We start from the raw sequence: 15,307 nt of genomic DNA, 5'->3' as shown, positions 1-15,307 counted from the left end.
TTCCCTCTTTCCTCCCTTTAAAGCATCACCAACAGAACGCTTCCCTGTCACAAAGTTACTCTGAACATTTTGTGCATATTTTATAGCAAACATAAAAAGGATTACCAAACCGACTGGTCAGAGTAATAAAATAATATTCTTAGTGGTGTATTACAAAAGCAATGTGCAAGAGTTCCTCCTAAATCAAACTACAATACTTAGCATTAATGAAAATACTTGCATAAAGCACACTCTTAATAATTTTGCCATTTTCCTGTTAAGACAGGTATCAGAAAACCTTAAGGCAAAACCCTTCTTTTTCCACAACACACACTCTTAACAGGTTCTCCCTAACATAACGCGCACACAACAGCACATCATCAATTTAAAAAAATATTTAATGCTGCCAAAAAGTATAAAAATACAATAAGAATGGCAGTACAAAACAAAATACTTCCTAATTTATTTCTTTTACATCTTTCTACATTAATACAGGCATTATAAAAACACAAGATGGCATATTATTTTATTTTGCAAAGTGGCACACGCTGCTGGTGGTCTTCATCCCCTCGGTGCAGTTTACGCTGTAAACAGATAACTGAGGTCTTCTTGGTACTTAACAGACCTCACTTTTTGTTCCCGAAGAGGGGGGTCATGTCTCGCTTTGCATGTCAATAATTTGCAGTTTATAGCTGCAGAATATTCACAAGTCTCGAAGGCTTAGGTGTCAGTCAGTCTCGGCCTGCGATATACAACCAAAAGAAAGTCACCGATTCAGTACAGAGTACAGGGATAAAAAACATCCAAAAAAAAAAAAAGAAAAAAAAAAAAGAGCTAAGCACTGACAGTGGGTTTGCAGCTCACTGTCAACACCAAACAGCTTCTCATGTGTTCCCTGGAGCAACTACTGCCTCAGAGCAAGTACTCTTGGAAAGCCGCTGCTTTTCCAGAACGTATTTCCATGTTACAGTACAAGGCACATTCTTGCTGGAGAGTTTCAAGGACAGGTGTCAGTCCAGCAAACCACTTCCTCACACATGTCACCACAAGCACTGCAGAGGTCTCCTTGGGCCACAGAGGGACTATGGAAGGCTACATCTCAAAACACATCACCTCTCACAGCTTTGGAGGCCAATCCTGCTACAGCGCCTTGACAGTAACTGTTTCTAGGAAAAAGATTTCCTGTAGTGAGAAAAACACCCCAGCAGTAAACATTTTGTTCTTAAGCAAGGGAAGGCTCTACTCCCAGAGCCTACAGAAAGAGACCATGATGTTCACAGCACCACACCCCCAAGCTACTACAGGTAAAATGCGTCTGAGTTCTGAAAGCACTACACTGATTCATAAAGCAGCTTTCCTCCACCGTTATGACACATTAAAAGAAGGCTTCCAAATTTATCCTTCTAAATAAAGACTCAGAGAGAGATGCAATTTTGAACACGTTTATTTTTTGTACATAAAAATGAAAGACTGACTTAAAACTTTGGGGGCAAACAAAAAGGCCCAGGAAGACTACTGTGTGTCACGTCACCTTTAGAAATACCATCCTCTGTTTAAGCCACTTGGCCCTGCAGAAGACTTCCTCTTTTGTCATTGTTAATTTAGTTTCTCATGCAGTCCTCAAGTGTCTCAGGTTTTACTATAATGCCAAACAGCAAACTAAATAATTTGGTTTACATTCATTAAACATAAAGCTAACCAGGCTTTTTCATCGCCTGCATGATCCAGTCACACATACATGCATACACATTTACGCCTCTTCCCTTTTCAGGGGGACATAAACTGATGTCAGTAAACCATATTACTCGAGGTTTAACAGAATAAGCCACGTTTCACTGGCAACATCTCACTTCCATAACAAATCCAGAGGTTTTTTTCCAAATTGGTATTTCACACTGAATTAAATTAATTACTTAATACATTTCAAGGAAAATACAGATGTACCGTCGCTAAGTGGACTGTCCCTGCACCAAGAACACAAATAGGAAACCTAGAGGATTAATTCCAATCTTGCAAACCCTTTGCAGGAGATCCAAATGTTTGCTAGGTATTTTTTATGAAAACATGCATGACTCATACACAAGTGTTCACCTGAGAGTCAAACATGAATTAGAGATGTCCACTATGCATCAAATATTTTGACTGATGCATTTCCAGAGAAGAGGGGAAAAACCAACAGAGTAACATTTTGAATCAAGCCCAACCACATTTTACAAGTAGCATGGGACCAGCCAGCAGTTTGCCAGAAATCAGGGAGGGGAGAGGAGAGGGGTCAGAAGGCATTTCCTTCAATTTCAAAACACTTCCTATGATAGAGGTGACTGGGATCAACAGTTCTTCATTTTGGCCCATATTTGTTCCTATTTAACAACCAAGCTGTGCAAAACTGCTGCAAATTTAAATCCTCCAGAATAACAAAGTATCACAAGGGCTTAATGTGCAGCAAGGAAAGCAATCCTCCAGATTTTGGGTTTTAAGGATTAGTGATGGACCAGAAAGAAGATTTTAATCCAAATTATTTCCTGGAATGTACAAAGAGACCAATCACTTGATTTTCCTTACTATTCTCATACTATCATGAACAATTAACTGTTCAAAATAGTTTTGTCCAAGGCTTGTACTGGTTCATCCTCCTTCAATTATTAACAGTTAAGACTCCCAAGGTACTTGCAATCACAGATCCAAACTTTTACAGAACAACTGCTGAATGTGCAAGTCCTGCTTTAATGCATCAAGAAGGTAACAGAGTGTGAGGTGATCTGAATTGGCTGCCCCCTGCCCTGCCCCATCCTGAACTGAAGAATGCTTACTCAGGATCAAGAAAACTAAAAAGCCAGAATTTAGAAGATTGAATCAGGGAAAAAAAAATCAAATGACAACTTGACAAGCTGCAGTTAGAGCTCAGTGCCTGTAGGATACTGGTAGCCCAAGAAATCCTCCTCATGCCAAAAGAAGGGCAATAAATGACAGTGTGGTATCAGTCCAAGTTTTGCCTGCACTTTTTCCTTAGCTGCTTTTAAGTATCTAGATTAAAATCTGGAATATTTCTGTTACAAAAGTATTTAAATTACATTCCATGTATTTTTCTATAACCAAAATATCTTTATAAGGCACATACATTTACACCTACTATCAATTAAAGCGGATACTGAAAAACCTGTCCTCAATTTAAAGGGAAAAAAAAAATCCTTTGACAGTCTTCTTGCTGGCTAAAAGTTACTGTGGTTGTAAAACCTATGAAATGTCTTAAAATACACAAGCTGCCTGTCTGTGCTATGTCCCAGCAGTCATTCTGCTATTCAGGCTATTACACAGTTGGTCAGCAATGCCATGGAACAAATTGTCTTGTTCTACTGACGCACAACTTTGCGAATCGAGCGCTCCGTGGAACTACACTTGTTTTCCTCAGCCAACCCCTTCAGCGTTTGTTTACTATACAAACAGCGTAGTCCAGAATAGGATCAGCTATTGCAAAATGAGAATTTTAAAGAGTAAACTGCACTTAGCTTTCTATAGCAAATGTCAGAGTAATTGGGCCCCATGCCTCGTATGTGACTACCAAGCTTGGACGTACTGGAAAACTTTGAAGTCAATTCCTTTGAATAAGGAGCAAATAATCATCCAGCTCTTTGAATATTTTTCAGCAGTAAATCTACGAAGTGCTTTACAAAATGAGGGAGGGGGGTGGAAGAAAACCCCCAAGACTCCACACCCAACAGAAAACAACCAAGCTTAGAAAACGGAAGCAGAAAACATAACTTCTCTGAAGTTAACCAACAAGGCAATGCTTGAATAAATAAAATTCCCGTTTCAAAGTACAATCCAACCCTACAAATTACTAGATCCCAGCCTGAACAACAAGCTACATTCAGCCATATACCATCTCTGTATTTAAAGGTAATTTAAAGGGTAGAAAGTGGTTTGTGTTGAATTACTATTTAGAAAGTGATACTACCCCAAGTAATGGAAAGGGAGTGCTCAATAATTTTAAAGGGGCTGTAGTACAGATATTCCCAAAATATTAATCATCAAGTGTTTTACTAATACAGTGCTGGGGAATCTGAAAACCAGTCCTAGACTTTCTGAAGCTATCAAAGTGGCTCACACAGCTGAAAACACTGGGTATGGCAGAACACTACCAACACTTCTTTTCTATTAGAGCCACCCTTGGAGTCCAGCTACCATTTCCTCTGATATGTTTTCTACAACTATGAATTAATTGTATTCTTTCTAGCAATTAAAATCTATAGACACACAAAACATTATGTTTTACATTTAATGGAATGTCAGAATTTGAACAATGTTGGCCTTCAAACAGTACCTGAAGTCTGAACACATTAATCAACAGTATGACTTTCAGTGGGGGCTAAGTTCTCAAAAGTCTTAAAAAAAATTCCAAGTCTTACTTAAATAATGAAAACTACAAAAAATAAATAAGGAATGCAAATTAACAGAGTAGAAACTGGCATGTGCTTTATCAGACCCCTAGCTGCTCACTTCAAACTGGAGAGTCAAATATGGGGAATGGTTGCACTATTCTTTTCATGCACAAATTATAATAACATTTAGTTTCAAAATGAAATTCTTTTGGTCAGAAACCTGTACAAACTGAGCTTTTAAAAGTACAGTGAACTACAAAAAGATTAAATATGCAATTATAAAATATATTTATCCTAGGTTGTAAGAATATAAAATGTTTATGTTCATGTCACTAGTACATTACACATTACATATATTTAAGGATAACTTCTTTGCATTAATAATGTAAATGATACAACACTGTTTATTGCTTATGTCAGGCATGTAAATTTAAATCCAGACAGCCTTCAGTAGCTAAACCTCCATGGTTCAGCATTTGTTCAAGATCTGGTAGAACACCATTTTAAAAAGTGTATAAACAGTTGCAGCAAGTTTGTACCTGCTCATATTAAACAAAAACCATCAATTCTGTGGGGGGCAGCAGTTCATTTTTCTAAGTACCTGCAGTGGAAAGTCCTGAGATGTCAACATGAGATCAAGTTTACATCACTTCTCTATTGTATGTAACAGTCTGTACCCATTCCAGGAATAAGGAGTTTATACCTAAAGTCATACCCCTCTCATTACCTTCCATCAAAATTAGCTGTCGGAGCAGTCACACTTACTGTTCACTTACAAGGAATGTTCTTGAAAATACATTTTCCAGCAAGAAAAAGCAACTAAAATCAGTGTACCAAACCCAATCTTAGTGAGAATAGGTTTCCAGTATAACCACCTTTTTCTTTTTCTTTCAGTCTCATTTAGCTTCTGCTTCATTTGCTGCAGCTTCTGTGCTGTGTTTGCTCTTCTATCCTCCCGCAGTCGTTTTCGGACAGAACTTAAAAAGAAAAAAAGGTGAATCTTACACTGAAGAACAGGAAAAAAAGGCTGTTATAATATTAAAACAAACCTCATTCCAACACTCCCATTAGTTAACCCACCAATAGCATATGGCAGCAGTATAAAAAAATCCAAACCAAGCAATCTTTTATTATGCTTTAACCACCTTGACGTAGAGAGCTTCAGATAGTGAAGCGCCACAAATACGTAAATGACAGATGTAAAGATGTACACGGTACTTCATCTGTGAGTTTGACAGAGAACAGAATTAGTTAAATTATCTGAGCTGAGTCTTTCACCCCTGTCTGTGCCCTATTTGGTGGCTGAGATGTTTTGTGTGGAGGCTGCCTTTATATGCAATGCCAGGTACCACATGCAAGTGTCACAGTATTTACACAGGTGCCTCCAGTGCAGAGTTCACACCAGCGTCAATACACACTGACTCCAACCCCTCCTCACAGCTGCACGCAGGTTTAATAGCACTCATCTCGGGATGCAAACCACAACTTGGTAAAGGACACAGTAACACCCGAGTTCTAGTTCTCTGTGTTACACTAGCAGGATGACCTTGTAATTCCTGTCTCCAAAAGTGCCCTCACAATCCCTAAGACAGCAGAACTCTGACACAAAACCCAACTTTGATTGACTTTAACACACAACCATATCCTCACTCCTTCTTGTGAGGGGCTCCTTTTAACATCTACAGAATTGCTGTCATTCTCTCTCAAAACACTTGGGAAGACACAGAAAGAAACTCATATGGGCATTTGGTGATCCAGCTGTTATTCTGGAATTCCAGCTGATCTACATTGAACTGCTGTGTCTTGTCTCGGGCTGCAGCCCTTTGGGACAGACCCTGCCTCCTTCTGTGCACCACACGGCTCAGCCCGGCATAGCCCTGGCCCAGTTTCTGGATCTCTGGCTATGGATCAACATTTGGCAACCCACATGTGGGAAGGCCCAGGGGACACGGTGCCTCCCAGCTGAGGCATCAGCACTCCTAAGAGAAAAGCAAATTCACCTGACGTGGCTAAACAACAGGAACCTACTCACAGCAGGTAGATTTAACATGAACAGAGGGTCACACATGGCTCCAATGATACAACTTCAACCACTACACAGAAAGTGGTATGTGACAAAACCTTTGTGTTTCTGAGGAACCACATAGTTTTTGAAACATAAGTTAGCATTGTATTTAAAAATCAGTATGAAATTATGCTGGATTATCTCAATTTTATGACCTCATTCACACTTCACAGTGGAGTTCACTGACAATCTGTTAAGAAAATGCTTTCAAAGTGTGATGTCTAGCTGCTTCAGTTAGAGACATTTGCTTTTCTTCTCTTCTGAACAGTGAAAGCATATCACAAGGAATCACTGAGGTGGTATTTTTAAAATCATTAAATAAGAAGTCAAATACCACCTGTTCTCCTTGCTACTGCAGAAAGAACTTGAATGTTTTTTACAGTAAGAAAAGCAGATAATAATTCAGCCTTTGGAGAGAGTGTATCTGCCTTTTAGGAGTTTCTGTATCATGCCTACTTTTCAATGTTCCCATCTGTGATATCTTGAACTTTAGTGGACAGGTCAGTGTTCATTTTCTCCATCTGATCTTTGTTCTCCAGGCCTATGCTGTTCCCATTGTACTTCTCTGTGGTTATTTTGGCTGGGTGTGGAGGAGACTGCTCGGAACTTGGCGCTTGGTCCTCCTTAGAGAGCTCCTTCCACCGTTTCTGAAAACAAGGAGAACATATTTCAAACACTCCCCTAATATTAAAGGGTCCCCTTGCCAAGATGTCTTCCAAAAGAACAGTTGCAGAAGTAGATTAAAGGAACTGCCAGATCAAGAAAAAAAAATTGCTAGATAAAGAAATAAAGCTAGGTCAAGATGCGTCTTCTCCAACGACCATCAATGATCCTTTTTTCTATTTTACCAGGATGGTGCCACTACAAAGGCATGAGGCCTCTACCTTCAGAGTTTGTACTGTCCACAGCAGCTCCACAATTAGGAAGCATCCTGTCTCATAAAATCCTGCACTTGACAGTGCACTGTCAAGAACTTCCCATCTCCCTCTACTTGCTACAGGCCTGTGCTGTGCTCTTACTTTTTATGACTTCAAAATACAACAGGACCTTGTATACAAGAACCACCCAAAAAGAGAGAACTGGGAAAACGTAACAAAGAGTTATCTATGCCAGAGTCATGGCCTACTTTTTAACCTAATGGCCCATTAGCCCAGAGATCTACTGCATCACAAAACAGTTATTCACCTTGTTTGGAAAAGTAATCTGAAGTGAGATGGAAGAAAAAAAGAAATTGGAAGTAAATCTGTTTTGCTAAATCTCTGTCCTAATGGGTAACTGTCCTAATGATAAACAGTCTGAAGGACTTGCTACAACAAAATTTCATGCAGAAAAGAACCCTAGAAAATGCACAGGAAGGAAAAGAATCAGCCCTAAAAAACAATAACTTCTTTTCTCACACAAATCAGCCAGTGCCTATAAAGACATAGAATACCTTGTAGGAAAAAAAAAATCAGTTACTTTTAAAGGCTTTTTAAGTAGATGAACTGAAAATTGAATCTTCTCAAAACAAGTATTAGAGTCCTGTCCATGGAATGATTTCAAGACTGCTGGTCTAAACTAAATATCAAACTCAGAGATTGATATAAAAAAACAGCTACTTAAAAATGGACTGCTGGCAAAATGAGTTTTAACAATGCACTGACTCTTCCACTGCAAGTCAAAGTTGTTTTTGCAGTTTACTAACTTCCAAAATCCAAGGAGACATCGGAGATGAATGTTTGGCTAATGTTAAAGAAGAGAGGCGTTCAGTAACTTCAGGCCCTCTCCATCACTAGCAGAGAGAAGTGAATACCTCTCACACTCTGAAGAGTACAACCATTCCTTATGGAATAAAAATGACCTAGCTGACCTTGAAAGGAGAAATGTACTTTTTGAGCACTGCCAATTGATTTTCTGCACATAATGCTGAGGTCTAAAGAGAGAAGCACCAGGACAAATGCCTGCACTGCAGGAAACATTGATTTAAGGAAGATCAGCTGAACAATCATAACAAGAAAAAGAACAAATGAGAAGTGTGCCTTCCTAGGCATTCTCTTACTATGAATAAATAACACACTTGAATGTGACAAGATGTGTTCTGAGTCAACAATGCTCCCTTGTATCCAGAAGTGAGAAATCCTGTGATTTAGATGGGTAAGTGTGGGAACCAGAGCTGCTCAGTTTGGAGCATGGCTTTCAAAAAAAAGCAAAGCAGAAAAATATTACTGGACACAATACCTTAGACCACCAGAAACAACTCCCACAAAATGAAGAGACTAAATTGCTATAGCATTAGGACATATGGCAGGTGTCACCACTACCTAGGTGTTGATCAGCAGTTGTGTAAAATTATTTCATTATTTACACAACAAATCAAGACACATTTGTTAAAGGGAAGAATCAGACCACTACCAACGCCCCAAAGAAAGGAAATGTTTTTTAGCTTTTCTGCTCTATTTGTGATTTTAAGAAATTAACAAAATATAAAAGCCCTAGCATATGAAAGCAAAATTAAGTGTGTTTCAAAGCCTCTCCTCCCAGTTCTCCCTCCCACCTTAACAAAGCTGTAAGCTAGTATGTCTCCAAGCCACACTGATAAAACAGTGAGATTTCATAATCTCTTTGCATCCAAAATCATTATATTTGGCCAGATTGTACTAACTGTAACACAAATTTTAAGGGCTATGAAGAAACACGGCAACTTTACAAATAAATAGTACCTGCAGCATCAGGAAACTTATCTGCTAGGAATTTTCTAAGAACCCAAGCAAAGATCAAGAAATTCTAAAAAAGATCCTTGCTATCTTCAAAGTGATGCTGGGCATTATTTTCCCTTTTTAGTATTGAAAACAGCAATTGAACCTTTTTTCTTTTTATTTACATTTGAACAGACAAATTATATTTTATCTAAGAGGGGACATTTACACAGGGTTAAAAGTTTGGTTTGATAGAAGGCACTGAACAGATACTCTTCGATACTTCCTAGCTATCTAGTGAAAAAGGCTAATTATTTAAATCCCACAAAATTACATGTTTTAAAATAATCTGGAACTTATTTTTTACTACTGTTGCAATCTGCTGCTCAAATACATGGAGCTAAACAGTTACCTGTATAGTTGAATCCCCCATTATAAATTTTGCTCCTTCTATTACAGCCATATATGAAAATCTTAGTTGATCAGGAGTCTGAATAAGTCCCATTCGATATTTTCTCATATCCAGTAATACCTTCTTAATATCTACAGAAAATGGGTCTTTTTTCTCCATCTGCAAAGCAAGTTACATTGAAAGTGTCAATGGTATATAAAAAAGAATTACAAGTAAAAATTAGTCATAAAATTCAATCTAAAAACTAATTTCTCCATATTATGCCTCTATTAGTTATATGGAAGATTAACATCTCACATGATTTCTAATTTGTTTTTGAAGGAAAAATGCAAATCATCTAATGAAAACTTACTATGAACAAATCAAGAATCATGTATTAAACAAACAAATGAGTACTCTAATATTAAGTCTTAAAATGAAGACATTTAGATATGCTAAATTTTATTCAGGTTTGTATTTGGACTTTGAAATAGGACTATAATAATCAGAGCTGTAAAGTATTATTTCCTACTGCTTCTGAATAGAACAGCAATTCAGACTGAGTATGGCAGAAGTTTCCTTTTTTAAAGCAGAACCCAAAACCCAAGCAATGCACATGCTTGTCCCCACATTACATTCACAGGGTGCTTTCAAAGTACATTTGCTTTAAAATATACCCCTATGTTTTTCAAAATGCATAAAATCAAAGAAAAACTGAAGTTAAAAAACCCAACAAAAATAAGTTGAGAGGACCTAACCAAATCAGAAAATATCTCTCTTGTAATTGAATTGAAATCCTATTTCAGTTAAACCTGTGCTGTCCTTTTCACTATTACCAAGCACAAAGAGAAAACTCTGTGCCTGGACTTTCAAGTCCAACAAAAATTTTAATTTATTTAAAATATTATTTAACATTCAAGGTTCACTCATGTCATGAGCAATTACAGATTATGCAGTTCAGTAAGTAAGCAAAAAATCTATACATCCATGTGGCACTGGAACTGGCTACCAAGCCCCACTGCCCAGAGGGCTGCACAGCAGAGGAAATTCTGCACCACCCTCCATTACACCCTGCAGGAGAATCAGGGGCAAGCCTGAGATCTCATCCTAGAGCAGATAACAATAAAATTTTTTCTGCATGCTTAAGAAAAGGGCTCTGAAGAAAAAGACAAATTCAATCATCTCAATACCCATTCACAAGATTTTTTCATGTGAAAAAAACCAACCAATCTTCAAGTTTTTCTAAGCACATCGTACATAAAATGAAAAGAATGTTTACAATTTACTTTCCAGGAAGCTTTGAGAATATATTATAGTCCTGGGGTACTTCAAGAGGGATTTGTAAATGCATTTCAAGAGCTGTGTTTTTGCCATCAAAATATGTGAAGAAAAAAAGAGCATAATGTCTTAATTTAAGTTTCCACTGGAATGTCATTAACTTCAATGTTTTTTAAAGCCTTCTGACCAAAAAGGCCATACTGGGAAGGTTGGCAGGGTGTCAGGAGAAGGGAAGGGGTGACAGAGAAAATGCAAACACTTACCAGAACAAGACAAGTATCTACTAATGAAAATGTGCCGGAACGTCCTATTCCCGCGCTGCAGTGAACTACTGCGGGTCCGTGTTCCGGACTCAGTGAACCAGATTCTCTGACTTTAAACAGGAAATTCAGGAATGAAGCTGGGGATTCAGGAACTCCAAAGTCTGGCCATGTAGTATAATGAAAATGAGAGATCATCCTGGACTCACCACTCTAGAAGTGAAAACAAATAAACAATGGAACTAGAAAGCATTCCTCTTTGGCTCAGTTCGCGCACATTTCCCCAACCTCAATCAACAGCAATTTTCTATTTTAAACCTCCCATTAAGACAAACAACCCAGTAACTTGCTTCAAGCTGGATGACAACCAACAGTGCACACTGAAGCAGTTTTATCTGAGTCTTTCTCCTTTGCAATTATTACTACACGCAGTTTTCTCCTTCTCAAACTTCCAATACTATGTTTGGTTTGCTTCACTACTTACTCCCTAATATTTTTCTTTGTCTACCAATAATGCAGTCCAATGGCTGACAGCAGTTACTAGACAGCTAGAATTAACATGACTGAAAAAATCCATGTCAGCATTGTACACACTCCACATTCTTGCTTAGAGCAAGTTCTAATGCCAAGAGGTATTACATCTCCTTTATACTAACCACATTACTGAGTGGAGCAGGAAGCATTCCTTCCTGGAAAAGGCTATAAAACCAATACAGCAGGATGTCTAGCAAGACTTTTGCTGGACATCTTCTATCTTTTTTAAGTAAAAAAAGGAGGATTCCAAAATCATCCAGCTGCTTTAGAACCGTTCTGTTAAGAGTTCTCTCCTAACACAACCAACTAACTGCAAGTACTGAAATGACAGCAAGAGGGTATGTGTATGAAATTTGGATCATATTTTTATGGAATTCACTTCAGACCTGCTGTTAAATGATGCTCCTTGCGATGGTGATTCTGAGACAAAATGATCCCTGATTTTAGCTCAGGAATTTTAGAAATGTTCAGGGGTTTTTTTATAATTTATTAATTCAGTTATTTAATTTTTAATTACTTCAGTTACAATTTATTATTTCAGTTATTTAATTTTTCACATAGAGTGAAACCTACATCAACCTTGGCAAAGTTTGAACACAAAAGGATTTAAAAGCAATGTATGCCAGAAAAGCTATTTTTCTTCTTCAGCAACAGTAAAATACAGCCATGAAATTCAAATAAATTCTACTGTTCTTCATCTGCTCAGTCTGTTTCTACTTCTCATGAGAGACGACTTACGAAATTCCTTTGTGAAACTAAAAGAATCCATTTCATGGTTTCTGCAGTAACAAAAATAGTCTCCCAACTTGTACTTTCTTTGCCTTCAATGCCCAATACTGCAAGACTGCCAATACTTTCACAGAAAAGAGTGGATATTAGCACGACTCCAGTCACTCTCAGATGCACAGTTATCCTCCAGAAATATTTTGTCTTTTGCTAGGTGCCCAACAAGGACAACAAAATGTGATCTACGATATTGAGTTGGTGTTACAGTTTCACAGGGGAAAAAAGGAGTATCAGGCCCTAAACTGTATAAATATACTGGGACTTCCCTTTGTCTGGAGCAAAGCATTAAAGAGTTTGCATTCGCTCTCCTATTGCTTTTCTGTACCTAGTTTTTCAAGAAGCAAGTTAATTTACAAATGAACTGAATGACCTGTTTGTTTAAAAACCATGAAGGAGACACATTTTTCATCAGAAATCAGGAAGTAACACTTAAGCAATTTCCTCTAGTTCTAAGAAAAATAATTTATCACTTCAGAAACAAAATAAAGAAAACTGGAGAGGTGAGCTAAATGCACATGCTAAGTAAAGGCTGAAGTTGCTTCTTGTGAATCTACACGGTCTTTGTAGGTGGTAATCGACACTACTACAAGATTTTGAAAAAACATTCCAGATGAAAGTATCCTTTACATCTCAAGAAGGCAAAAATGCCTTTTTTTGTCATTTGATTTTTGTCACCTCAAAAAAGGTGATTTGTGGGGTTTGTTTGTGCAGGCTTTTGTTAGGAAGTTTTTTGGTTAGGAAGTTGTTTTGTGTAACCCAATCCCATCCATACCAATACTGGCATCTTCTTCCTAAAGCAAAAGAACCAAGTATGGCTAAGAGTCATCCTACTTATACACTGAAACAGGTATTTCTAAAAGAGAGGTGGAACTGTGCTGTTGTACATGTCACTCTGCTCTAACCCACAGAATTACATTTTTCTTTCTTGTATGAAGGCTTTATCCATCCCATGATTTCCCATCTCTTCAGCTCATTATGAGAATACCTAGTCTCTTCATCTCTCTACAAGAGTCCCATTGCGAGGCACTGGAAGCAGCTGGTCATCTTTGAATTTGCAGTCTCTAATCCTACAGCCAAATCCCATTTGAGTATTTCAAACCTCCCACGTTGCTCCCTTAAACAGAATGCTTCTTTCAAGTGGTGCTTGGCAGTCAGGCCATAGAGCTGAAACACTGCCTTTGTGAGGATCTGTACCACCCTTTCTTAAACAACTCCCAGTCACTGAGCCATGCAGCACTTACACGAAGTGACGTGGGACTGTTACGAGAAGAGGCCTGGCTTTTTGCTTCACAACTGTTGATGGACGAAAATTCAAATTTAAATAACAACTAATTTAATTTGAAGTGTTACCAGGAAACTAGCTAATCTTTTAAAATAAAACCCCCTGGACTTCAAGACTCAGGCAGCAATATAAAATTTTATATGTTATACACAAGGGACATATTTCTGCATGGTAACTGAAAACCAGCTTGCTCTATGGTAACCACAACACAATTTTCCAAGATGTATTCCCTAAGACTAGCTACCAAAAAAAGAAATCCTTGAATAATCTTGGGACAACACTCAAACCACCTTTTTTTTTTTTTTTTTAATTATTCAAACTGTGGAAGTTCTATGATAAGCTTTCCATAAATAACCAAGATAGTTAAACCTGAATTTATAAAGCTGCCACCACACCGCACAGCTCTGAACAAACTGCTGGAAACACCAACAGTATAATCAAAAGATCATCAAAGCACAAGCTCCAAATTATAGAGATCCATATGAGAACTTGAGCAGAAAAGGAATATCCTATTAGATTAACTTGCAGCAAAACATGCCTTGCCATAACCTTTTTACAGCAACTATCCAATCACTCAAAACAAAAAGAAGCAAAAATCTTAAGAGTAACTTCAGGTTGTTCAGTCACCCAGGAGTTTGAACATGAATAAAACACTATCAAAATGCTCAAACATTAAGTTGGTGCCTTCAGGGTCAAGTAAAACAGGGGAAGACAAAAAAATGCTGGTCTGTCAAGTTTTGCAAACTCCTTATAAAAGTCATAATCAAAGTGCTACTGAAATGGTCAAACAGATGAAGACATAACACATCTACAATCCCACAGTGGTCCTGTGTTTAGTGAACATGCCGTAAGTTCATTAACTTAACTTTGACATATAAAAATGAAAAGGCATGCTATAATGGCAATGTTCTAGAAACTGAGAATCAAAATCATAAAACACCTTCTACCAGAGCCTCCTCTATTTGCTCATTCATGATGGTCAAAATGTTTCCCAAAATTTAAATTAAAATGGCCCTGAGGATAAGGGGACCAAATAATAACAAACGTGGTTCATCCACAGGATCAGCTAGTGAGGGCCACTCAGCAGTCTTGCATTACCTTAATCTCAGTCACAGCCATGCAGAAGCTTGGTACTAAGTTGAGAATCCATTTTACTACTGGGTTTTTCCAAATATTTGCTATTTGTAGAGGACTCAAGATTCCACTTGGGATTTATTAATGGTCCTTACTCTGAAGTATCACACCACCAGTGTCCCATCAGATTTAGTTCATTTCTCCTAGCTCCTTTCTCCTTCAACAAGCATTTTCTTTGCAAACCCCTCCTTCTACTGCTGTATTGTTACTTCCAGAAACCCAGTGTGAGGTATGTTCAGAAAGGTTCCTTCTGCAAATTCAAATTCCACTGCTCCATTTCCTCATCCAAGCAACCCCTGGTTTCCCTGAAGATCTGATGGTCATTTGACCTTGCATAGCTTGTCTGAATTCCTCAGTACTTGTTTTGCTTATAGCCATTCTTTATGTGTCATACTGTATTTTTCTCAGGATATGTGGGTTGCCACACCAGAAATTACTGAAAACAAAGTTCTCTTTCTCTAAAGACCAATACATAAAGTTGTGATATTAAGGAAAAAAAAAAAAAAAAAGCTTTACAATAAAGAATAATATAAAAATACATATT

The 15,307-nt window shown here is 37.8% G+C and overlaps 1 protein-coding gene across 2 annotated transcripts in view; it reads right to left on the bottom strand.

The window, feature by feature from the left end:
* Window positions 1-359: 359 nt before the first annotated feature.
* PTPN2 (protein tyrosine phosphatase non-receptor type 2) overlaps window positions 360-15,307 on the bottom strand; it is a 30,059-nt gene continuing 15,111 nt past the window's right edge. The window contains exons 6-10 of one of the 2 annotated variants that reach the window (XM_083856971.1): window positions 11,031-11,240; window positions 9,511-9,669; window positions 6,880-7,070; window positions 5,234-5,335; window positions 360-721 (exon numbers count right to left, since the gene is read on the bottom strand). In XM_083856971.1, the coding sequence (XP_083713097.1) occupies window positions 700-721; window positions 5,234-5,335; window positions 6,880-7,070; window positions 9,511-9,669; window positions 11,031-11,240 (684 nt within the window). In that variant the 3' untranslated portion in view covers window positions 360-699. Of the gene's footprint in view, window positions 722-1,405; window positions 5,336-6,879; window positions 7,071-9,510; window positions 9,670-11,030; window positions 11,241-15,307 lie in introns of those variants that run through there. The other variant, XM_083856970.1, reaches the window with a different exon arrangement.

Source organism: Zosterops lateralis (genome assembly GCF_965231275.1).
Source record: "Zosterops lateralis genome assembly, chromosome: 1".
Taxonomy (NCBI): Eukaryota; Metazoa; Chordata; class Aves; order Passeriformes; family Zosteropidae; genus Zosterops; species Zosterops lateralis.
This window is presented reverse-complemented; position numbering and strand designations above follow the sequence as displayed.